Source organism: Lytechinus pictus, chromosome 15 (genome assembly GCF_037042905.1).
Source record: "Lytechinus pictus isolate F3 Inbred chromosome 15, Lp3.0, whole genome shotgun sequence".
Classification (NCBI taxonomy): domain Eukaryota; kingdom Metazoa; phylum Echinodermata; class Echinoidea; order Temnopleuroida; family Toxopneustidae; genus Lytechinus; species Lytechinus pictus.
In genome coordinates this window covers 30,503,185-30,529,737 of record NC_087259.1, presented here as the reverse complement: position 1 = coordinate 30,529,737, position 26,553 = coordinate 30,503,185, and the positions used below count along the sequence as shown (strand labels likewise).

General features: G+C 35.9%; 2 protein-coding genes across 2 annotated transcripts; one reads left to right on the top strand and one right to left on the bottom strand.

Moving 5' to 3' along the window:
- The first annotated feature begins 2,517 nt into the window (after window positions 1-2,517).
- LOC129278084 (Golgi-associated plant pathogenesis-related protein 1-like) lies at window positions 2,518-13,645 on the top strand. The gene is made up of 4 exons (XM_054914298.2): window positions 2,518-3,417; window positions 9,364-9,519; window positions 10,221-10,334; window positions 11,290-13,645. Exons 1-4 carry the CDS (start codon window positions 3,405-3,407, stop codon window positions 11,463-11,465), a joined length of 459 nt encoding a protein of 152 aa, XP_054770273.1. The 5' UTR covers window positions 2,518-3,404; the 3' UTR covers window positions 11,466-13,645.
- Window positions 13,646-15,176: 1,531 nt separating this feature from the next.
- On the bottom strand, window positions 15,177-24,574 carry LOC129277581 (uncharacterized). Its single transcript, XM_054913737.2, has 3 exons — window positions 24,107-24,574; window positions 18,367-19,359; window positions 15,177-17,906 (listed from the first exon to the last, which is right to left on the bottom strand). The coding sequence occupies exons 1-3, from the start codon at window positions 24,113-24,115 to the stop codon at window positions 16,998-17,000; spliced, it is 1,911 nt and encodes a 636-aa protein (XP_054769712.2). The 5' UTR covers window positions 24,116-24,574; the 3' UTR covers window positions 15,177-16,997.
- Window positions 24,575-26,553: the final 1,979 nt, after the last annotated feature.

Genomic DNA, 26,553 nt, shown 5'->3' with positions numbered 1-26,553 from the left:
GTGTTCTTCATGATTAAGGACTACCTTTATTCGCATAAGTATTTCAAGGTTCTGCGCAAATGATTTTTCACAAACTTTTCAAAGTAAGTGGTGCTCACTCAAGCGGAAATATTTTTCGACAGTTATATCGTCATTTGCTTAAATGGATCTGTACCAATGTTAAAATGTGGAAAAATTTTCAGGATATTACAAATGTATAATTTTAGAGGATTTTTTCAAAGTGTAAACTTTTTTTTGATACGCACTGTATATCGCTAATTTCCAAATTGGAAGCGTCGTGGTGTAGCGGTTCTGAATCTCGCCTTGTAATCAGAGGGTCGTGTGTTCGAATCCCACTATGGTCTAGCGTCCTTTGGCAAGGCGTTAATCCACACTTTGCCACTCTCCATCCAGTAGGATGTGAAAGCCTATGTAGTATGCCTAGCAATTGAGTCTTTGAACTCTTGTTGGAATGCTCCCCAGGGAGTGGAGAAAGTGCATACATTGTGTGTGGGCATGCCAGGATCCAAGGGCCGGGGTAATATTTTATCTGTAAAGTGCTCAGAGACGTCATTCTGATGTATTAAGCGCTATTATTATCATATTAAATTAAATTTGTCTGATTAGCTAATGGCCCTGGGAAGCGGGGTTGCTGGCACCCGAAGGATTTTTTGGGGTGCTGTGTGTATTATTCTCCATAGGCAGCACCACCTGGTATTCTGGAAGATGTATCAAAATGTTATCAAAATGACCTTCTTTTTGTGGTGAACTTTTGTTTCTTTTCTTTACTTACTTTTTTTCTTTGCTCAATTTTTTAAAAACCAATTTGACCTCCATTTTGTAGTGTAACTTTTTTTTTTGGCTTTTCATATTTATAAAAACTGAGTAGTTGACAACTTGAGGTTGTGCAATTAAGGCTACTCGTTCGTATCTGCTTTAACATTTACCTGGTCAAGTATTACATCATCTTCAATGATCTCCCAAGAGCCCTTATCATGCCATCTCAGAAATGAGTTCAGTATTTCTATCGTCAATGTAAATCTGGAGGTCAATGAGACGAACGCAAACACTTATAATATTCTTAGCATCAATTAGTATTTTTTCCATGACAACGTACACCCTCGTCTTTTTGAAAAACGGTTGCTGTCTGTTCCCTCGCTGATCTAAACTTAATTTTCGAATTAAAGGAAAATTCCTTCTCCAAACGTTGAAAGGATCTGCAAACAATGTTTCGACAAGAAGTTAATGCCGTCCGTGATATATTGGAATCGTACTTTATACATACATACATACATACCCACATACGTACATACATGAACACATATACATACATGCATTTAAACAAGGTAGTGAAGCGACCGAGTCGATAGGGGCGTTTCTGTATATTTGAATAAAAAAATCTGAAGCACATAATGACCTGTCTTCAATACAATAAAGGAAAAAAAAGTTTTCAAATAAACCTATGAGGGGCAGCTACTCATCTGTCTCAACCTGCGCAAGAAATTGACTTTAATGCTATTATGGAAATGTAGGGGTTAACTTCAAGGTAATGCGTTAGATTCATTGGAACAGTCAAAATACAATATCATTAACATAATTTATGTTCAATTTCTTCAACAAAATAATAAAAGTTATGAACGTAGAGCCAGCATTCTCCTGTTCAAGGATTTCATCCAGCTTACTTTTGGAAATTATAGTCAAAGCCGAGTCAAAGTTCACAAATCTAGAGCTGAACAGGGGAGGTGTGAAGTGTAACAAATAGGGGTTTGCTCCCCCGGGTATGATATTGGCGGTGTCAAATCAATTACAGAGATAAAAGGGTTATTTTAACATTATTACACCACCGAGACACATCCTTTCTACCTGTGACCACAATGTTGAACGTTTAATAGTTTTTGTTTTTATTTACGCTTCTTTTCCCCTAAAAAAATAGTTAGTAATGCACGGTGTTTATTGAAAGGTTTTACGGTGTTTAATTTGAATCCTATCATGAGACTATAGGACAATTAAAAATGCTAAAACAATTAAGCCGAATTTACCATCAACCTTTTATTCATATTTCGAAGAGGTTTTACGTTGTACCAGTTGTAGTAACAATTCAAGATATAGTATCAAATTTGGTGTCATGCTTCTTTGTCGAGTTCTTTTATTATTGGTCGCAATGATTTTTTTCAAGAAAACAACAATTCTGAATTAATCGAGGAGTGTAGGCCTACCCCCCCCCCCCCACGAGAGAGGAAAGGCCAAGACTTAAATATACATCATCCGCGGAAATGATGAGTAGCTTTGTAAAAACACGTGAAATTTTTTATGCGGTATCAAACATTTTCATACCCACCGACGGTTCTAAAAGTACTAGTGATAAAGTTCAGTGGTTTCGATAGGCACAATTCAATGGGGGTGTTAATTCCCTGGTTTTAGAGTACTTTTTCGGGAGTAGCAATATGAATTGTTAAGACCAAAACAATTAAGCCGAATTTACCATCAACCTTTTATTCATATTTCGAAGAGGTTTTACGTTGTACCAGTAGTAGTAACAATTCAAGATATAGTATCAAATTTGATGTCATGCTTCTTTGTCGAGTTCTTTTATTATTGGTCGCAATTATTTTTTTTCAAGAAAACAGCAATTCTGAATTAATCGAGGAGTGTAGGCCTACCCCCCCCCCCCCACGAGAGAGAAAAGGCCGAGACTTTAATGTACATCATCATAGCTTTGTAAAATCTCCTGAAAAGTTTTTAAGTTGTATCAAACATTTTCATACCCCACCGACGGTTCTAAAAGTACTAGTGATAAAGTTCAGTGATTTTGATAGGCATAATTCAATGGGGATGTTAATTCCCTGGTTATAGAGTACTTTTTCGGGAGCAGCAATATGAATTGTTAAGACCAAAATACGTTCATTGTACAATGCTCATCGGAGCTTGAAAATGAGGGAACTCCCTCGGCTTTTTGATGAAGTGTGTTTTGGGCTGCCCACACAAAAGGGTAAAGTATTCCCAGCTTTGCGTTGAGTATACATGCATTGCATGCGTTTTAAATACTTTGCTAGTTCACGCACAGATACCAAAAACATCGGCTGCACTACTACCCCTACTACATCGACATGATTGAACTGTGCTGAAATAATTAGCAAATAAAACATCTATCATCTGCGTTCAAAGGACTCTAGACAACACCGTGTTTGCTCAATAGCCTCAACGTGTAGTGGGACGTGCAGTCGTCTGCTCCAGTTCCAATTTTTTGTCGCTTACGAAGGCGGGAAAGAAACAGGTAGCTGCGTTGAGATTGTATCTGTGATCGTATCGACTATCGTGTGCCGTTGGTGTCTGTGTTGTCGTCTGTCTGATAGAAGTGGGTATTCCCCTTGGATTTAGGAAGACGTCGTGATCAGTATAAGTAGCCTGTAACCTCATCATAACCAATGGCGGATTTGGGTAAGTTCTTGAAACTCTGAATCAGGGGTTATACATCCGGGGTTACATATGTATATCCCCACTGCATGCACATCATTAGCATGAAAGAAGTTCTGCTTACCAATTCCTGTCATGTCATCGAGTATATGAACAAGAACTTCTCGTCCAACTTAATTGGCAGATTAGTATATTTTTATATGTTTGAGTATCGTCGTAGAAGTAGAAGTATCTCATTGGAAATGCACTTTTATGAATTAAATCATGATCGATAGTGAGGTGGGAGTAAGTTAAGAGGGTGAGGTATATGGCTATATATGATGAGCCATCAGCTTTTTCATGAAGTCGACAATAGAATAGTTTCGAACTAACGACCGTCTGTTGGGACAATGTGAAGGCAATGAGTAGAGAACATACCACTCAACCAACCTCAATACATCTCTGTATGCTCTATTTCTACTCGTGTCCTTTTCATGCAAGTCTTTATCCCTGCCAAACAAATCGTTTGAAGGTTTGCTTGTCGTATTTCCCATTCATACCCACTTCACCCATTCATATAATTCCTATCGTCACGTCACGCTTTGTCCCTCAAACAAAGTCAAGCCATGCTGTGGGTAACAATACAGAGAATCCCACTTCTCTTTTGGGTCTATTCGGATCGATTTTCTTACCTGGCTTGCTAAAGACCCTATAATCTGTTTTAAATACAATTTTATATCAATGTAGGGATTAAGAATTAAACCAGGGATGAAATCACAAAAGGGATAAGTTTGTCTTTAAAAATGGCAGAATTATGAACATTCCCCTTTTAAACTTTAACCAGAATGCGTTGCCATTTATAATCCATTCTAGTCAGAAGCAGCTGTTGTTTTTGTGATAAAAGATTATCTCAACTTATTGCCTGATGATACAGACATATAGGTCTATGTACATGTACAGTAATATTAAGCAAGAAAAAGGCGGACAGTCTCCTGCTTGTGCTCCTATATACTCTATTCGCCGACTCAGGCCAGCCTAATTCTCTCACCTACTCGAGTCTTCTACTCAAGTCTGTCTTCTACTCAGCTTCCTCTCCTTCTGGTTTACAATCCTTACACTCATTTCGAAAAGAATAATCTACTTTCAAACCTCCACTTTCTCGCCTTTCCAATTCACCTCCAATTCACCTCCAATTTACCTCCAATTCACCTCCAATTCTATCCACTTTCCTTATCTCATATATAGTCCTTCCAAGACTTTACACATGGTGTACCGTTAGCCTCTTCTGCGATTGCTCATACCACCATGCAAACCTTCAAACATCATCTAAAAAAAGTTTTAAGACCAATTATTAATAACAGGTGTTTTTATATCTAACCTAATCAATAGACAATGATTGGTTGATAATTCTAAAGCAAGATTACCAATTATTGTCCATTCATATTGATTTTCTCTAAAAAAATACGACAGTGATGAACAAAATATATTTATCTACAACATTCATATTTTGATTGCGAGGTTTCATCATCCATCATTGTTAAATGTCATGCTGTTCATTGGAAGTCTTAAGGCTGTAATATGAAAAGATGATTTAAATGTATATTGAATATTTAGGAATGTTGTTATGAGGGTCTTTTCATACTTTTACTTTGATGCCATTAAATAATTTATAGCAGTTCAACGCTCAGCGGTGCTGAGCATTTAATAACCTGCATTTTAATAGGAAGAGATATTCGATAAAAATGAAAGCAAAGGAAATAGAATACAATCAATTAAAAAATGCAAATTTTAAAGAAACCGTTAACGAAAAATACATTTTGAGCAATGAATCATAGATGCGAAAGTAAAAGGAATTGTAATCATGAAATAGTGGGGATAAGAAGAGCTAATACTTTTCCTGACATAATGAATTAGTAAAATATAATAATGTCCACTTCTTGCACAATGTGTTTTAAGTAACCTGCTACGACCTGGTTCAATATATCGTAGTGGTCAAACAAATTCGACTCTGATTCGCAAATATGAGAAGCGAACCTTGAACTCGGTACTTTGAAGATAGACGCCGAATAAATCAAAGATTGTATCCGATTCGTGCCATAAGGACCTTGATTTGTTTACCTTAGTAGCAATGTATAGCCCGGATAAGTGTGTTTTAAAGATGGTCCATTGTGACATAAATCTTGTAGCCTAACTTGTTGAAGGGAGTGTACATGGTATAGGCCCGAATTCCAATGTCAAAGGATCGATTTACAGCACGAAAACTCTGAATTTTTTACGTTTTATTACAAAATTACAGTTTAATATCATTTGTCTTCAGTGGCGAAATGAGTTTTATTGAATGGGGCGGGCGGCGTTTTGGATACAGGCCTCCAACAGGGCAGGTTTAAAGTAATATATATAAGAGAGCGAAGCGAACAAACCAAAGGGGGTGGGTTGATTTTACTTCAACCGTTCCTCAGAATTCAAAACTGTAATTACAATTATAACAGTTTTTTATAGTTATAAATAAAATAAAATTATAAAAGGAGGCCAAATTGATCAGCTAGTGAAGGAAATTTTATGTGACGACGAAAAATAATGATTCGCTAGATGATATTATCATAGAGCTATTATACTACTATACAGCACCTATATCATGTTTTAGTTGTGCACACAGTCGTGTGTAATCTTTATGAACTTTTTTGTGAAACTCCACTGATACATATGGTCCGTGTAACTACGTGTGAAGGCGTATCAATATTAGATTGGATGAAATTCCATCTCTATATTCGCGCCTAACTTTGTTATTGTCGAGTTCTCAGTACTTGATGAATAACCGTGATATCAAACCTTGGTGTTGCCGCGGGGTTTGTTTTTCTTTCTTTTGTCAAAGTTTCTTGATTGAAGTCAACACAATTTAGATCCCCTTTAAGTGGCCGCCCGTGATATAAAGTCGGTACAAGATTTGGAGATGGCTTCGATACATCATGCATGTGGAAAATGATATTCTATATAGCTATTCCATCTAAAGGAGAAAAGTATGGCGTTACGCAGCGGGACCCCCCCCCCCCCCGCTCCGATTTTCCGCAACCTATTTTCTTTTCTTTTACGAATTTTCCAAACAAATCCAACCAAATTGTGCACTACACTACATTTTCAATTCTGATATAATCTCAATTTTTAAATCTTAATTTAGCTCGGCCACTTCGTTGTCTTGTCAGTTGCCATGGCTTGTCACAGGGTTGGAGCTTGTATATAGCACCGCCTCTGTGTTTACACTAATCGTCAGATATAGTAAAAAAGGAAAAATTCTAGATATTAAGATCCTTATGTCGTATTATTCACGTATTTGCTCGTATTTTTTTCCTGATTCAGTTCTGAATTAGTTGATAAAGGACTCAATGCATAGATCAATATGATATGAGTATTAACTGAGAATTTGTCTCTTGTAGAATCAAACTCGCCACGCTGCGTGATTTTTGTAAAGAATCAATCAATAATGAATTGAATTCGTGGAAAGGTTAAAAACCAACATACTTTTTCTACATATGAACTTGGGTATGATTTTCCACGATGCAATATATATATATTTGCAGACAATGATTTTCTATATATATAGAATCCCTTTCCTTAACCATTATCGTTCTGTGTATTGCTACCCACTGCACTAGCCTCAAGCCATATTTTACCGTGTAATTGGATCGCACAGGCTGGGGGTCGGCAACCAATAAAAACACTACAATGCTACATTGGTGAAAAATCCGGCACCATGATATTGAAAATATATGAATCTGACAAAATAGGGGAAGTACAAACAAAGTGTGGGATAAGTTACACCTGCGCAAATATGATATTAACGGAATATCGATGGTAGGTGGTATGTAAGCACATGTAGGGTCGGGGCTACGTAGGGGGGGGGGCAACTGTCCCTGTTATTTTCAAGTTGTGAAAAGGGGGAGGGGATGCCTGAGAAAATACGAGAAAGAAGAGAGCTTACTGTCCAAAGCGAGGTCTGGGTTGTACAACTCTATATTATTAACCCTGCAACCAAGCATGGTAATTCGAATAAGAATAGAGAATGACGTCACCTTGCCCCTCCCCCCTCAACATTCATGGTCCCGCCCCCGGCAAGCACATTACTTATTGTGGTGTCAAGTGTATAATGTAAATGCAAAAATTAGGGGAAAAAACAAAATCATATATGTTATTTGGTTGAAGCTTTTTTAACACACCATTTTTTTCTGTTTTCAACGTTTGCATGTCAATGAATCGTAAAATCATACCCTACTTCATGATGGAAATTATGATCTAACATGTCTTTACTTTGATATTGAACATTGGATTTTGGTCGCCCTTTCATTGAGTGTTTTGCCTAACCCTATATAAATACGGATATGTTTACAAATGAATCGAAACCGGTTTAGCTTAAAGGTATGCAGTTCAAGTATTCATCTCATTGTAGTAAGATACACATTTCACGGTTAAATACCACGTAATGACAGAGCGACTGAGAATTTGATTTTTTTTTCATGGAATTGGCCGTTATGGTCTATTACACAACAACACATCAAGATATTTTTCAGAAGTCCGGACTAAACAGACAATGGCAATATATTCAATGTTCAGGTATCTTTTTAACAATAACATAAATCAATTTTAGATGGAAAAATTATTTTGAAAATAAATGCATTCGCAAACGTAGCTTGATATACCTTCAAATAATAGACGGGCATATTGGTTATTCAGATATCAGGTGTTCGTTTTTCCTAATAAAAAATAGCGACGTAAGAACGTTGTGATTGACTGTATCTCTAGATCAGACAGATACTATAATTAAGAAATGAAGTATACAATAAAACAAACGAACTAACAAACCAAATACAAACTTATGAAAATAATGAAATTGTATCGTTTTTAATCATAATTGAAGTCTATTTTTTTTTAAAGATAATGTACACTCTTTATATTTCACTTCAATACAATATTAGTATCGTATGATGCTATTGATACAGGTGTGAGTAATTCGATTTTCATTTTGATAAGAATATCCTGGATATACCTTTTGTGTTTTTGACGTGACATTGTGTCAGAATGAATAACAGTGGAGATGTATTATTCCATTATTGAGATGAACTTACATGGTATTCAATTTAATTCACTGGGCAGTCTAGTGGTACAGTCATTCATGAGAGCAGTGATTATGCTCAACTGAATAGGCCTGCATACACCTAAATGTACTTATCATAAGGTATGACGGTATAGTAACAAAGGGATGCTTCAATAAGCTTAACCTGAAGATTGAATTTGATAATAGTAAAATGAAAGAAAATGTTCTTTGAAATTCAGATGACTCTTAAGAAGTTATGGGTTTTTCAAGTCTTGCATAATTTCGGTGACATAGTTTGTTTTTAAATGCATTATGTATGTGCAAGGGATGACATGATGACGCAAAACCTCTACCTCACATTTTGTAAATTCTTCCGAACAATTATGATTGTTTGATTTTCTACAACATGAGTAAGAAAAACAATTCCCTTATAAGAAAGGAATATATTTTTAAAATATATATGATCATACACGTTAAATAAGTAAACCTTTTATAAAATTTTATTCGAAAATTATCGAATTCACTTCAAGATAAAATGAATTTTTAACTTTTTCACTGAAAGAATAAAAAAAAAACAATGCAACCATTATCTTCGTCATTTATAATCCGAATTTTCCACAGAGTTTAGCTTGTAAATGATTCAATTAATTCCACCTGAAATATCCCTTCAAGGAAATGTTCTAGTTGAAAAGAATATTGATGCTTCTAAATGTTCAACATAGTACAATAATCAGCATATTGAGATACACTAGCTGTACATGAACACTGACCCCCATTATAATTAATGCCGTGTGATTCCAGCAGTTATTGATTTATAATTTAGCAAGAAGTATCAAAATCGTTTGTTTAGCTTAATATGTGATTACAACATGGTAAAATTTGGATTTTATTCTATAATTTTACAGATGATTTCCAGCAGTCTGTGATAGACGCCCATAATAAGCTACGATCAGAGAGAGGTTTGCCTAACCTAGCATGGGCAGGAGATATAACCACATCGGCTAGTAACTGGGCACAGAATATATCAGAGAAAGGATACCTTCAAAATAGTGATAATCAAGGTAAAGGAGTATAACAAATACAGACATTCAACACTGGAGCGGAACCAGGCGTTTACTAAATTGGGGGGGGGGGGGTCCATACAAAGGTGATTGAGTTTGTTTAACTTTTTTTTTGGGGGGGAGGGGAGTAACTAAGATTAAAATGTTTTTTTTAAGAGAGAAAATTATCATCTCCAACATGACCTTAATAAAAAAGGAGCCATGAGTGAAAGGAAATATCAATGCGTATAGCCATGGTACTTTACAGCCAAGTGTGTTAGGAGTACATGAATGTGCCCACTCTCTCTATTTCTCTAGACTGCCCCTCAATCAGCTGTAGTAATGGAGTTTAGTCTTTGTAGCTCCTTTGTATAAACGATCGATGACAACTAGTATAACGACAGCACTAAAATAGTTAAATTCCTATGTCACAAATAAAACATCCAATATTCAAAGGATGCTCTAATCGTTACAATTCTCCTAGTTTTACGTCTTCTCCTTATATTATACATTTTTATCCAACGTGTCAAATCTATTCAATTTCATCATCATCAAAAGGAAAAAAAAGGGAATGTAGGACATACCTGTTTAGAGAAAATATATATATTTTTTTTTTTTTGGGGGGGCTGTTCTGGTCATTAATGTTTTTATGTAAATCTTCCAACCTACCTCTCTCTCTTTCTCTCTCACTCTCTCTTTCTCTCTCACTGTCTCTAATACAGTTTTAGGAGAGAACATTCTCATGACAACAGAAGATGTAAATGGAGATGAAGTCGTCTCAAGATGGTTACAAGAAGAGAAATTATTTGACTACGATAACATGAGATGGCAAAGAGGTAATTAGAGCACCCTTCGTTTTAGGCATATTTCCATTGTATAGACCTATTATGTCTATTTGATCACGACCACCACGTGTTATTTTCAAATAGAAATGAAGAAAAAAAGAAAAGAGCCCGGAAACGAAAAATGAGAAAAAGATAAAAAAGAAAGGTTGGGTGGTGTAACTATGTAATATTCTATTATTCAATAAAGAAAAAATGACGTTGTTTAAAGTCGACCTGGGTTCCGTATAACACAAAGAGTATATAGCGATTAATCGCTAAATGAAATGGCCTATCAAGATCATCTTTGCACGCGCATTTTGCTCTGTACACTGATTAGGAACCAATCAGAATTGTTCTTTCAAATTAGCGATTAATCGCTAATATTTGTATTACGGAGCCCTGGGTCCCGTAACACAAAGGTTAGCGATTGATAGTACGCTTGATTTTACGATTGATTGTACATGCAGTGTAGTCAATGGAATCAATCGTAGAAAATGTTCTACGATCATTGCTAAGTCTTGTGTTACGGGGCCCTGGTCTTCTTAAGGTGTTCATGCTATGCACAATTAAACTGAACGTAACGAAACATAATCTAATTCAAAATATGTTCAACATTGCCCTGGATTAAAGTGCACATGCCGATCCAAATATGAGAAGTGTTATCTAACATTTTGAAAATGTGGTTTACCCCTTAACGATATGACAAAACGTGCGGAGCCGCAGGGAGGCTATTGAGAAGATTGGATCAAAGACCTAAATAATAATACATACCCCTAAAATTTAAGTGAGATGAAAATGCCTTGTCCCCATTAGTTTGTTTTAAATAATTGAACAATCATAAAACATTTTTGCATATTACATAAAGAATGGATATTTAATCTTTAACAACACAGTTGTTAAAGATATAAATGTTTTCGCATGATATTTATATACCTTAATGAATAACTTTAAACATCATCATGTTCAGGTACAAGTCGATTCACTCAGATGATATGGAAATCGAGCACGGAGATCGGTGTCGCTAAGGTTCCTCTACGAAATAAAGAAGGGTTCGTGATCGTAGCCAACTACAGACCAAGAGGTAACGGCAACAGACCCGGTGAATACCAGAAGAATATCCCATCGAAAAATAATAATGAATGATGATGTCTGGCGTTTGATGGCAATAGTTAGTGGGTTATTTTGGGTGGGTTATATGTTGTTTTCAGATCTTATTTTATATTTAGATCGCAAATCCTGTCACAAAATGTCACTAATAAGCCATGGACTTTGCTATGAAATGCGCAAATGCCGTAGTAATTAGGGTTTTGCCGAAAAGTATATAGATAATGATCATGATGATTTGTAAGACTAGTTGCGATCATCAGAATCTGATCAGAGAATAGTTTCAAGATCATTATACATCATTACAAAGTGCTGTTTAGTTTCTAGATGCAATGTGCAAGAAATCTTTTTCAGAATAAAACCAAAAGATATTCATTTGATATACCAATAACAGTTCTAATGATATAATACTGTAATGTATACTTTGTAGGATAATGCATTGAGCTTTACAAAATACAAAGTAAACAAGTAAACAACGAGAAAGGACGGGACGACTTTAACGGTATTACCACCGGATATTTGTTTATTTATTGACCTAGGTATCATTCTTAATCCAATTTTTTTTTAAATCATCATACATCATGCCAATAGAAATGTCACTTTAATATTTGTGCTTCCACGGTAATTTTTAATGGATGTATATTAATTCGATCTTCCAAAGAGGACTTTACAACGGTGCTTATTTATAATTCTTTTTATCAATCGTATAATTGACCTCGTTGTGCCTTGAGCAGTACAGAATCTTAATTTACTTGCAGGAATAAATACGATTGGTTGTTATACATATTATACTGCACTCGGAGCATTCTAACTAGAGATGATTCTCATATTTGTATTATCCGACATCAATTTGAATACCCACACGGAATTTGTTATTTATAAAACAACATAATAAATGTTCATCCTAAGGTTCGAATGTAAATCATGAATTTCATTTTTTTAATTTCTTAACTATTTCTTAACCCATGGCGATCTATAATAGTTGCTGCAACAATGTATATAAATACAATAACATTGATACTTCAAGAATGTTTTGTAAAGTTCATTAGGTCTTGTACTATTTTCCCATCGCCCAGTCTAGATTGGGAAAGGTTTATAATCATTCCAAACTTGTCACGAAATTGTGTATATTTTGCATCATTTTTGTAATTTTATCAAAGTTATGGTTTCAATGGTCTTATATTCTATTCTAATCACCCTCTTTATCAAATCACCAGCTGAGGTGCTGAGTTTTATTCTAAATTATTATTATTGTTAATACCACGTTGCTGCTATTTTACATATATTTTATTGATTATTGTAAAGTGACGAATGTTATTAAGACTCAAATGTAAAATGTATATACTTTGAAGGTGTTGTTAAAGCTTTATAGAATGGTTTTTAACATTACTGACGATAATTAAAGTGCCCCCATTCTCACCTGCGTTTTTAAGAATACTCTAAATTTCCATGAATTCGAATAAATCCAGAGTAACTGTGAATGGTGACCATGCAGCCCAACATTAGATTTAGATTTAAACCTTTTTTTATTTGAGTTCAAAGCTAAAAGATTTGAATTCAAATCATTATAGGTTAAAAGGTAAATCCTTACTATTAAAATCAATCAACATTTTGACTAGACAATTCACATCTGCTTTGAATTTATAATCCTTTGAAAAAATGGGAGTGAAGACAGTATATTTTGAATTGTTAACCCCTGAGAATAGGGGAAAAAATATTCAAAAAAACAATGGACCTTTCTGCATTATACATACTGGAATTTTGATATCCTTTGGTTTCTCGGCAGATGAATAATAACTGAGATTTACACGAACAGAGAAACAGCTCTTCTTTTTATGGATATATACTTTTACACTTCAAATTTCGTGGATTTGAAATAAAGTGGCGAGTCACATTCTGAGTTTACATTTGAATCTTTGATTCTTGATGAAAATAACATATCTTTAGGATTTGAGTCTGAATCCGCAGCTCGACTGGCCACTATCTAAAGGATCTGGATTTATTTTAATCCATGTAATTTATAGTGTACGAATGCTTACCTAGCTACCGTAATAAGAAGTATTTCTACATTACATTATCGGAAGCGAACAAAAGTCTTTCTAAAATCTTCTGAAATGTCTTCCTTTATATCTAGTCCATTCATACTGTGATGCTTTATAAGTATTACTCAGTTTGTATATATAGAAATATGAAATTAAATACATGTATCTCTTTCTCTATACTTTGCGTATTATTTTCTGTTAATTTCATTTTTAAAATGCAATTCGTGTATCCCGCATTGCGTGGTGCGATAAAACTTTGTTCCTATATTTTGTTTGAGTGAAAATCATAACAAAATCTAAAATATCCCCAGATACGAAGCTAGACGCCATATCAAATGGAATACTATCCCATCATGCCTATTGTTGTATCCATGGTAACGGTAGCTCCATATGCATGTGTATGTTTTTACGCTCCGAACATTGTACTTTTAAAATAATTCATGCAAATTTTTATTGTTCTAGCACTATTACATTATTTTGATGTGGTCTGAACTTTACATGTAAAAAGAAAACGTATACTTCACATCACAACTTAAGAAATTCCTTCATAATTTCAAATTCTTGACAAATCGGGGAATGGACAAGGTCTATGTTAGAATCAAGTTAAAAAAAGAGAGGGAAGGGAAAGGGGCTAGGAAAAAGTGTGTTTAGAAAGAGAGAGAGAGGGGGGGGAGGGAGCACACCCTACACTTTCTAGAAGATCGTGGAAGAGAGTCGCTTCATGGCAGAAAGGTAAACTAGTTTCCAGTAAACTATAGTTTTAGGATGGTAATGAGAAAGGGGTCTGAGAGAGAAGAGGGGGATAAATATAAAGGATAGCGCTACAGTACTTACACCAACGAACCCGACTTTAGACCGTTGGTGGGTCTGTAGTATTGATTTAAAGAAATTATAATTATCTGAAACGAACTTAAGAATAAAATGATAACCCAAGTGCAGGGGCGGATCCAGGATTTTCCAAAGGGGGGGGGGCACATTATCCGAGGAAAAATTTGACAAGCAAAAAAAAAAGAAAATATTTTTACCCAATAATGAAGGACATTTCGGGGGGGAGGGCACACTTCTTTTTTAACGGAATTTTTACTTTAAAATATTAATTGTGCCTCTCAAGGGGGGGGGGGCACAGGCCGGCTTTGCTGCCCCCCCTGGATCCGACAGTGCCCAAATGCATTCAGGCGCACTGAGTATATAGGGGAAAGCAAATATTCATCTCTTAAATGTCAAGTCCACCCTAATTTTTAATGTATAGAGGGAAAGTATAAATAAACAGTAACACTCATTCAAATCGGATGTGAAATAAGAAAAGTTATGACATTTCAAACTCTCGCTTATTTTGTACCAATCAATAATGTGCGCAAGACGGTTATTCAGATGAGAGAATTGATGATGTCACAGGAATGGGAAAGGGGATGGAAAAGGGTTGCATGCATCGGAATAAAAATCATGGAAGGAAAAATATATTGGCAGTAAAAGAACATGTCAGGTACTTTATTTTTAGATGTAGACTTTATTTTCTACATTGATGTAAAAAATGTTTACAAATTTACAACAGTTCAAGATGACAACGAGTATATTGGCACTTGTAATTATGGAATAATTGAACGTAAAATGTTGAAAGAAAGATTCTCCGCTAATCGTTATTATTTTGGTACCAATAACAGGGTGACGTTGATCCTCTTCTTTTAAGAAAGCTTTCCATTTATTATCATTATAATAGCTTATCTGTTCATTAGGCCTACCCCCCCCCCCCGAAGTTGGGTGTTGTATTGGAGAATAAATTTCCAACTAAAGTTAATCACAGAGGCCTATTTACAAGTAAAATCTTATTATAACATCATTAACGTGTACATCAAAAAGTAGCCAACATTGAAGATAAATATGTACTAAGATAGATGACGGTCACAAAATACGAAATTACATGAAATACACCAAATCAATCACGCGAGTCATTATGGAATAATGGTAACAATCAACGACTATCATAATTGTACGAACAATAAGATGTTAGAATACATTGAATGGTTATTTACATTAAATTTACATTCCTTTATACAGTGCTTTGTCAGAATATAGTCATGGCAAAAGTAAGTCGACAAGGAAGACGATAATGATGACGACGATGAAAGATGAAGACGACATTCATGAATACGATAAAGTGTTTTTCCTGGTGACATGACATCTGCTCCGGCGACGATTGACCCGGGCTTTAAGATAAGGGTTAGGGTTGTAGACTTGCAATAGGGTTTTAGGTTAGGTGTAGGGTGATGTTTAGGATAGGGCATTTTGTTATATCCAGGGTTGAATTTGGTTAGTGTGCGGAACTTACAGCGGATCAATTGTCGCCGGAGCAAATGTCATGGAACCGTTTTTCATAGTCACTATGGCCCGAATTCTCAAAGGTTGGCTAACTTAGCTAAATTTGGCCCATGGGCTAACTATAACTAAATTCGTGACGTCAAATGACGCGATTTCGCCCACGGGCTCATGCAAAATTTAGCCTCCGTGGGCCAATGACGTTATAATGACGCGTTTTAGCCAATGGGTCAAGATAACTCACTTTCGAGAATTCTGGCCATATTAGGCGACAGTCTTACCAAGTAAACAGACTCCAAACCGACCGATGTCATTCGAACTGACGAAATAGCTTCGATCGGTCTGGAGTATGTATCGGCATGACTGTATAGCATTGTAAACCATCTTCTGTATTTCATTGTACTCATTTTTATTTAAGTTTTATCATAATTATTATTATTGTTGTTAAAAAAACCCAACGTAGATGGAGCTTTGTGGTTTCCATCTTCTCGAGAATTTACATAATTTATCAGCTAATTACAAAACGTTTTCATATTTTCATCTAAAAGATGATGTCAAATAAAAAAGAATGCTCATTGTTCATTGAAAATTCAATGCCGTGTGAAGTATGAATCGTAACAAAATGTCAAGTAACCATGACAACCTTTCTATAATAATGCCAATGAAAGTTCATTAACTTGAAGTTTTGAATACTTCAGAGGTTCATTAATCACAAGTTTCGTTATTCAGAAGGTTTGTTATTCTGAAAATATGGTTCGTTGTTCCTAAGTTTTCTTCATTCGGAACCAAAATAGGTTTATTACTAAGTAATGCCCACAGATATATCTATTAATCATTTCGCATGCACTTACTAACTTTATTTTATTTTCGGAATATCAAATCTTCGGATTAACAAACCCTGTTTTCTTTTCGGATTAACAAACCTTCGGAATAAAGAACCATCGGAATATTGCCAGAAATGTTCTGGTTGACGAACCCCTTTAAAATGTTTAATTTCGAAATAACGAACATCTTGGTGTATAATTTGCGTGTATCGGAATAAGGAACCTTCGGAATAACGAACATTCGGAAAATCGATCCTTCGGAATAACGAACATCAACCAAAAGGAGAATGGAATCGCTTAAAAAGACGTATCATACATGTATTGATACATTAACAGATAATCCGCAGTCTATTACTTAGATAGTTAGACATGGCAAGAAAACGAACTATTCTTCATATGCTACTTTCCCGTTCTGCCAGGGCATCTGATTTCTCAGTTACGACGTCATTTTTCTCCTCAAGACAGTTTGACACATCATTAGTACTTGGCTGAGTTGAGTCAATTTTCGGCACCTCGCTGTTGTTATTCACATTTTTGTTCGAATGATTCTCAATTTCCTTTGGTCTTTCCTCTTCTTTAGCTTTAGCTTCAGCATCTTGTATCAATTTATCGTCACCCACCTCGACATCATCACCGCTGTCTGGCAGAGCCTTTGTTGCGATGTCGCATTGATGGTCGACGTCATTCTCCTCCTCCAGTTCCTCATTTCTCATCTTAACATACCCGTTCCTTTCACTAGACTCCATTCTCAATTCAACGTCGTCTTCAACGTCCTGTCTTTTGAGTACTTCCCTCTCCTCGTTATGGAGGTCGTCACCCTTTTCGTCTCCATCTTCATTCTGGACATCGCTGTCTTTCGCTTCAATATCGCACTGCTGGTAGTCACCAGTATCCGGTCTGGCTATCTTCCCAAGACGAATGAGCACTCGTCGGACTATAATGTAGGTCAGGATCATAACAGTACCTTGGAACAACTGCAGCATGGCCACTAGGAATGGGATACGGGCGATCAGGTCAGCCTCGGGGATCGGGTAGGAGAGCTTAGCCACTGTGGTAGCCAGAAGACTGTTCTGGACGCCTGTCTCAAACGAGATTGTGAAGGCTTCTTTGGTGGTTCGTCGGAAGATCTTAGAGATGATGAAGCCGAGAAAACCCCCGCAGAAAGGAAGAGCAAAGCAGATGAGGTAGATCCTCCAGGGAGCGTCAAAGACATAGACTTGAGAGGGGATACCGATGGCGAGGGCAATGACTATCAATCCACAGGACATTGGCTTCAAGCACTTCAGGAAAATCTTAGCAATCTGTATGGATGAAATTAAGTTTGGTGGCGTTAAAAAAAATAGAGTAATTCATCAACCACTTGGGATGGAGAAATCGAGAAATGTAAGCTATCTATTACAATTAAGGTTATCTATCTGATTGTTAATCAAAAATTTATCATTTATCACATTTTTGTTGTGATATCAGCTAGTGATTTTGTTCGTAAAGATTATCTAGTCCATGATGTGAATATAATGAATTATTTTCAATTCAGGCAGTGATAGGTCGATACACCAATCTGAGTGAAATGGCATTAAAACGAAGGTGAAAGAGTTTTGCTGAAAGAGGGAGGAGCAAGGTGTTTGGGGGTCGGAGGTGGGGGTGACCAGTGAAGACTAGTTATAGTCCTGCCAAGTGATACAAATCTGGTTTATTGACGAAATTAGAAGATAAGAGAAATATCATCGGGGCATGGGGAATGAAATATGAGAAAATCGTCACCTTTTCGCTCTTGTGTGAAATGAACATGCCTAGTCCCACGGGTATGAGCATGAGACCCAATTGAGTGGCTATATCCTTGTAAGGTGTCTGTAAACCTGATGAATTATCCCCTGTAATCGATGAGCCATAGATTAACATGTTGAGCGGCATCATCCCCAAGGCCATGAAGCTCGAACAGAACGTCATCGTCAAACTCAAGACGAAATCGACGTCCATGAGGAGCGAGAATATATTGCTGATCCAACCACCGGGACAGGAGCCGATGACTAGAAGACCTACCGCCGCTTCAGGAGTGATCCCTGGAGAGTTTGCAAGAGCGAAGGCGATCAAAGGCATTATGATAAACTGGCAGGCAATACCTGTCAGGACACCGTATGGTCTTCGGAGTTTTTTCCAAATCACGACGATATCCATCTTTGAACCCATTGTGATGTAGGAGATTACAAGCCAAAATAAAAGACTGTAGGTAAAGACTAACTCCAAAAGGTTTCGTCGTCTGGAGACCTTGATCGAGTAGGTAAACGAGATTGTTTCTACAAACTCCTGAACGGGTGCTTCCCTACCATACCTGCCATCACCGCTGGAATCGTCGTCGGCAGTCTCGATCGGAGAGAGGTGATCGTCAAGGACTTGGTAAACATGCGTGATGTTCACAATGAGAGTACTGACGCTGAGCTTCCGACCTTGAATAGGGATCGTCACCGTCGTATTGCCATCGAAAGCATCGGCGATATGCGTTTCGTTGAAGAATGACTCGAACGAACTCGAGTCGCCGCTTGACGTCGACACCGTGATGTTACCGATGATGCCGTAGATGGTGGCATTGACGATGCATTCATCGCCCTCGGGTACGATGAGGAATGACTCTGGGTTGAACTCGACGACGATCTCTGCTCCTCCGGTGATCGATTCGCAAGGAGGATGAGGATGTGCGTTGATAGATATGACTAGGGTGATTAAGAGAGATGTGACGGAAAACACCGCATTTGGTCCCTGGAAAAAATAATAGAGAGGAATATTTTAAATTAGTTTCTTATTATTCACTCAGTTCTCTCATCAACATGGATAACATAATATAATGGATAGCATTATTGTATCTCTGAATGTAATTACATTGAATTCTATCATCCATGATGTCATATATCTCAATTATTATAAACAGGCCTACATAATTATGGAGAAAAGTATTTGACTGAATCGACTTTGAAACACGCGCACTCCCCGCTATTTTGCATCTTTACTGTTCATGGTGTATACCATTTGGCAATGTGTTGATAAGAAGTTTGACAATCTATTATCTACCAGTGTCTCATTCTGTGCCGCTTTGTTTGAGGAATTATAAACAAAAAAATAAGGAAACATTATCATATTTCCGCAAATGACATTTTAAGATTTGCAATCTGAGAAACATACCCACCACTACATGTATGCTGTTTTTACCCTGAAGACTCTAGCGCCATCTACCGTTGAGCTTTTAGTTTTATTTTGAATGGTGAAAAAAAAATATTAAAAAATGCCAACTATCGTATGCTAATGATTTCAAGTTATCGGCATCTCAGACATTTCATCTTAGACATGTTAGACCAAACTTCAGCACCATTTGTCACTATTGTTTGATCTTTAAAGCCTCCTTAATATGCGTTGACGTTTCTTATCTGGAAACTCACTGTTCTAACAAGTCAAGGTTTATTGGATGTGAAATGAAGTGGTCATTGTGAGATTATTGGCCTTGCTGTGATTCCCCATTGACTACTTCTGTCACTATCAAAAAACATCTTTCACGATGAGGAAGGGGGGGGGGGCAAGGACATGGAAAATTGGGGCTAGAGTACCTTTTAAAATATATAATTCACCAAGGGGCTAGGTTATTTTGACCCCCACTCAATTGCAGGGGTAATTGCGTTATGCACGTCTTATGCTTCTCTTTTTAGACACTTTTGTATTCTCTCTTCCCGTTTCTCATCTTTTTCTTCCCCTTTTCCTCATCTTTTTTGCCCCTCCTCCCTCCGCATCACAACCCTTGAATTCGCCCCACCTCAAAAAAGAGAGGACGAAAATCATAACCCCAGCTCGATGGCATGAACACAGCAGGCAGGTGTGTGTTGGTGATAGAAATAAAGACGGCAACAAAAATAGTAATAATTTTTAATAAAAGAAAACGATGAGATAACTTCCAGGGCAGCCTTGAATATGACATAAAACACTGGCGTATAGATGGGGGGGGGGGGGGGCTTGGGGGTCATAGACTTCCAAATATTTCATGACAAAGAAAAAAATAGCAAATTAAAGAAAAGGAAAGAGAGAATGGTGGAAATGTGAAATTATTTTCTGTCAAAATCTATCTCAAAATAGGAGTTTTGTAATAAAAAATGTAATTTTTTTTTATTGCTCCCAACTTAAAAAAAAATATTTACCTGATGAGCCTTTTCTGGCCTAATTTTTTTGTTCATTTCGCCATTGACGTAAAACGTGATTAGTCGTGTCCCCTGTATCAATGTATGAAATGTATGAAAACCTAAAGCCATGAAATTCAGGAGTTCGAAGTTTTGATAAAGAGGACTCCCATGAAAACCACATAATTGTTTGGTACACGATGGGATATGGGGAAGAGGTCTCGTAATCCAATAAACCGGGTTCATGGTTCAAAGTCAGGTCAGTGCGCTGGTTTTCTTCATTATTTGATATTCACTCACATTGTCAGGTTCATTGGATGTCCTTTATTTTCAAACCGTTACAGACAAATTTTTGTCGGCATATTCGGAAATGCCTTCCGCCACCTAAAACAGGGGTAAATAGGGAAGAGTGGCTAATGGGGGAAAAGGAAAGAAAGAAAAAAGGAAAAGAAAAGAATAATTAAAATTGAACTAAGAAAGGCGAGAAATTGTAAAAATAGAAATAAAGACCTTTTTTGCTTATTTTTCTCTTTCTTTGAATCGTTTATCTTCATTTTATGTGTTCTGAGAATTGCTAATTAATAGGGCCTCGGCTATTCTTTAAAAACAGTCTGGTAAAAGGCTTTATATGGTTTAATATGAAAATGTGAATTTATAAAAAAAAATCCGAAAGCAAAATCGAAAGAGATCGAGGGGAGGGAAAGAAAATGAATTCATTAAACGATTATTGGAGGAAAAAGATAAGACCCGGACGGGGTGCCAGCGAGGAAGGCCGAAACCATGCACTTCATTAAAAAAGGTGATATATATTATTGTTACTTTTTTATCTATCAACAAACGTGTATGGTATGATGTACAACATAAAATTATGAGCCCGCTTTGAAACTGCTAAATATGCTAAATATAAAGCGGGACATTCCAGTGAGGATTACTAGATCAAAGGTACGACATAGGCCTACATCTTTTTTTTTTATAATTTGAATATCGATTTATAATATCTAGAAAAACATATGCATGTAGGCCCCTATACATTATATTTCATTTTAAAATGTCACTTGACTTTTTTTGAAAAGTATACTGAATTCTGTGAAATAAATCACACTAGTTTGCAAAGCCTTTTGTCATGATAGTTCACACCAATTGAAAGTACTGTATGCAAATAGTGCACCAGACCTGCACCTCGAGTTCAAATATGTTTTGATGAAAGTGAAGCGTCTGATTCCTGTATTCCATCATGCTAATATTTCCGATCACAATCCATTTTTCTTCCTTTCAATTTTTTCCTTCACGCCACCTGTTGCGCATTTTTTTTTATCCCGAAAAACTCGTTTGGGAATGTCGTGAAGAATTTTCCCAACGATGTCAATCGCTTGGCGGGAGACAGCCGGCTACTCGGGCTTAGACCATGGGAACTACTGGTATGATAACCCTCAGACAGGTAGTCTGGTAAGAGTTTGATGAAATATGACAATAACATGACTTTTTGTCAAAGGAATTCACTATACTTTTATTCCTTGCTCATGGTTGCAATAAAATGTATTTCTGCAACCTATTTCCTCCTCCATTTTTTTGGTTTTATTTTAAAGACGTAGATACATTTTAAAAGCCATCTAAAATGTATTATTCTGTTACAACCTTTTATTAAGAAACGTAAAGCACTTTAAAAACGAGTGAAATGTTTCTGCAAGAAAATTTGGAGAGTTGCTTATGCGATACACCAATTAAACAGTTTCTGACTCATTTTCTTATTTTCAACAACATTGGAACCCTTACATGCTAGCTCCTTCTCCGTCATAATTAAAGCAAAAAGATTGTCAAAATCTCATTATTAGCTCTCAACGTGACTTCCATCAAAACAGAAATCATACTGGTAGTATTAAGAGCACTGTTATGAATAAAACCATGACATAATTATATACATGTAAATAATTTTCGGAACCCTTGTAAGAAGGATTTTTTAGAAGAAACAAAATGAACAGGGTACTTTATCATTCTAATATTTTACTGGTAGGAGAAGTTAACGATAAACCCCGAACCTGAGCTAAAATTGATTTATTGTTTATTGTATAGCCTATAATATTGTGTAGCCATGCTGTTATTAGAATACTAGTATTACGCTTTGTGAAATAACGAAAATTTTAAGAATATCATAAACTTCTTATTCGACATCCTTTCTTGAATAATACGTTTGTCTCATTTTTTCTATTTGAATTTGAATTAACTTGATCATGTTTTTGGTTTTGGTTTTGGTCAACTTGGTCTTTACTCTTGACCTTTACTTCTTCTGATTGATATATATATATACATATATATATATATATATATATATATATATATATATATATATATATATATATACATATATATATTGTGTGAAAAATACATTAAAGATTGAGTCAACCCCGACAGCAATTTGATTTGGACAGATAAATCAAACAAGCAAACTAACATACGTAAGACGGTTTCTTAAAATAAAATATCGTAAAACATTTAAAACACCCAATACAGATTTATAGGTCTATACAAATCAGAGAGGCGATGACGTAACACACACGCTTTTTTTTTGTATTAGATACGAAATATTCAATTTGATGATAAAAAACCCCTCTTTGTAATGTTGTTCAAATTGTTAAATAAGGTAACAATAATAGTGACTTGACCTACTCGAGGTGATGACTGTTATACACACTAAAGGATAAAATCAAATATTTCATTCTATCTATAATAATTTTTTATCACATCCTTTTCACCCCTTGTTCGATACTATCATGATGATGTATTTACAATATTTATAACTTAAGTTTAACCCTTGATTTCCTCTTGGGAATGGCGATGCTGATCAATATAAACTACCAGCAGATCGCCTCAAATAATAAAATGCGTACATCAATCTTACAATGACAACAATTAATGGATGAACATTAAAAAAACTAATATAAATTGATAAACATGGTCCTGGATAACTGGCAGAGATTTCCGGATACACTTTGCATGCCGGGGGAGTTCAGAAACAAAAAGGATATAACTAAGCCGCAAGTTACATCTCCCGTATTATAGGTTCGAGAATCAGATGATGATGATGATAATTACGAATTACTAAAAAAATTGACTCTTCCTTAAAAGGCAGCCCAATCAAACCATGACAACTGGTTGCCAGGGTCAGAATTCAATGTTGTTATAACAGTGAGAATCTAATGAAAATAATTTGTGAAATAAAAACGTTATGACTAGATTTGAACTTAATTACACAAAATAATAAACAACAATGTCATGCAAAGAGAGAAAAAAATAACATCACACAGTATTTCCCTTTTATTTTGTTTAAGAAATAAACGAATGAGACTTACCATTTTCATAATCGTCAGGAATGAAATTCTCTAAAAAGTTGTCGAGAAAACAAGTGAAGGAAATATACGTTTTCACCTCAGTTGGTGAAAAGGAAAGTGCCTTGAGTAGAGTAGATAAAAAAAGTTAAGATTTCTTGATCGAAGTAACAGTAACAGCTCTTCTTCCGCGGGATACCTAAATTTCTAAGCAAGTGTGCAGGAAATCCGCAAAAAGGAGAAAATTATTCTGCAAACTTGCAAAGTATCTTAGCTCCAAATATTGATTCATAGGTTTTCGATAATTCGATGAAAAATTAATGGTTTATGTTCCGAGATATATCATCTGTATCGAGACAGCCGAGCTCGAGAGAAGTTATAAAATTTAATTTGGTTCTGATGTGGTCCGGGGTTGTGGTATTTCCGAAGTGTTTTTATATAATATCGAATAATGTCGCGCGACCGGATATATATAATTCTCCATCGCACAGTGGATTTTTTAAAAACTTTTTTCCTTTTATACATTCACGAGTCCCTACCTCTCTCATCAGATAAATACCCTCCCTTTTTCTCTCTCTCTTTCTCACCCCCTCTCTTTTCCACTCACTCTCTTCTACATTTGGCCAATCAGAGTGATCCATGGTGAATGACGTAGACAATCGTTTGACCAATAGAAACAATGGTGAAGACCCTAGCTATATACATTCACTTTACAGAATCAACTCAGGGACGAAGTTTTTTATATTGACTTTTTTATGAAGAAAAAAAATAAGGCAATTATTTTGTATTGCATGATTGGTCGGTAAATGTACAAGCATATCGTCTATAATTGGTATAATTGTCATTTAATCCATTTAGGCCAACCAGTTTGTCGAATTTCTGGTCAGGTTATACCCATTTAATATAGGCTACTATCCACTCATTCTAAAACCACTTGAAAACTTCATTTTGATTTAGAGATTAATACCTTAGTCACATTTGCTCTACGGCGGCCGTACGGCTAGTCGAAAACAGCCGTTTTATTAATTTTAATTCAAACCACCTATATGAAGTTGGTACAAACAATGTTAAAACGGCTGTTTTCGACTCGCCGTACGGCCGCCGTAGAGCAAATGTGACCAATATATAACTGTTTTAAACCTAATTGTTATTTGACAAAGTGCAAAATATTATTATTTTTCTCTCTTAGCTTCTTAATCTCTCAATAAACACATTTTATTTGTGGTATATATATATAACGATGAAATAGTTTCAAAATAGACCGATCGTGGATATACTGCAGTGAAGACAATAAATAAACCGATTAGTACAATATGCAAAACGCGGAACGACAAAATTGTGTCAAATTGTACAATATCGATTCTAAACTGTCATGATTAAGTATTAGAGGACAGTGTCTGAAAAGGGGGAATACAATCGTGTATGATATCTGTTCTTTGTATAGACATTCAATGTATTTTAGATATGAAAAAGTAAAGGCACACTGTTACGATCATGATGCTACCTGACATTTTGGTTTCGTCGATAAACCCCTGATTTCTTTCAGGACAGGTCCCCGAGAGAGGTTGAGGAATAGATCCGTGGGGTACTAGTCCCTTGACCTAACAACTTAAATTGAGGCTATGCCTGCTATGAATGAAGCCCATAACTTTTCATTTGTTTTTATTACAGATGTATTCTGTTATGAAGATGACTATCGTCATCATCAACATCATCATCATCATCAACATCATCATCATCATCATCATCATTATGATCATCACCATCACCACCACCACCATCATCATCATCATTACGATCATCATCACCATCATCACCATCACCACCATCATCATCATCATCATTACGATCATCATCACCATCATCATCATCACCACCATCATCACCATCATCATCATCATCATCACCACCACCATCACCATCACCACCATCATCATCATCATCATCACCATCATCATCATCATCATTATCATCTTCACCATCATCATCATCATCACCATCATCACCATCATCATCATTATTATCATCACCATCATCATCATTATTATCATCACCACTCCCTGTTCATTATTGTCAATCATCATTGGGTTGTTGTGATCCAGTTAATAAGTATCAACACCACAAGGTACCGGGGTCAAATCTCTGCAGCATTATTATTGTCCTTTGGGAAGTTTGACAGGAAATTTATCTATATTTGCAACTGAAATCGGGTGAGGTAAACAGGTACCTGGCAGGAATTTATTCCTTGAAAAGTTTTGGAGCTAAAGATCTGGTAGTAATGCCCAAAGTCCTTTGGAAGCATATAGGGATATTTAGATTATAATGTCATATGCACTATACAAGAATGGTACTTTTACCATCATGAGTTTTCCTCTTCATTTTTCATTCAGCCCAAAACATACAAAACACAACTGATACAAGTAAATTCACTTTGTTACAGCATATAATTTAGTCTGAGTTTGCAATCCTTT

What these genes read in the sequence shown, in the direction of transcription:
- LOC129277581 (XM_054913737.2), bottom strand. An exon ending in TTTCACACAAGAGCGAAAAG is followed by an intron (nt 17,907 to 18,366) that starts GTGACGATTTTC and finishes TCATCCATACAG; the next exon opens with ATTGCTAAGATTTTCCTGAA.
- LOC129278084 (XM_054914298.2), top strand. An exon ending in TCAAAATAGTGATAATCAAG is followed by an intron (nt 9,520 to 10,220) that starts GTAAAGGAGTAT and finishes TCTCTAATACAG; the next exon opens with TTTTAGGAGAGAACATTCTC. An exon ending in TAACATGAGATGGCAAAGAG is followed by an intron (nt 10,335 to 11,289) that starts GTAATTAGAGCA and finishes CATCATGTTCAG; the next exon opens with GTACAAGTCGATTCACTCAG.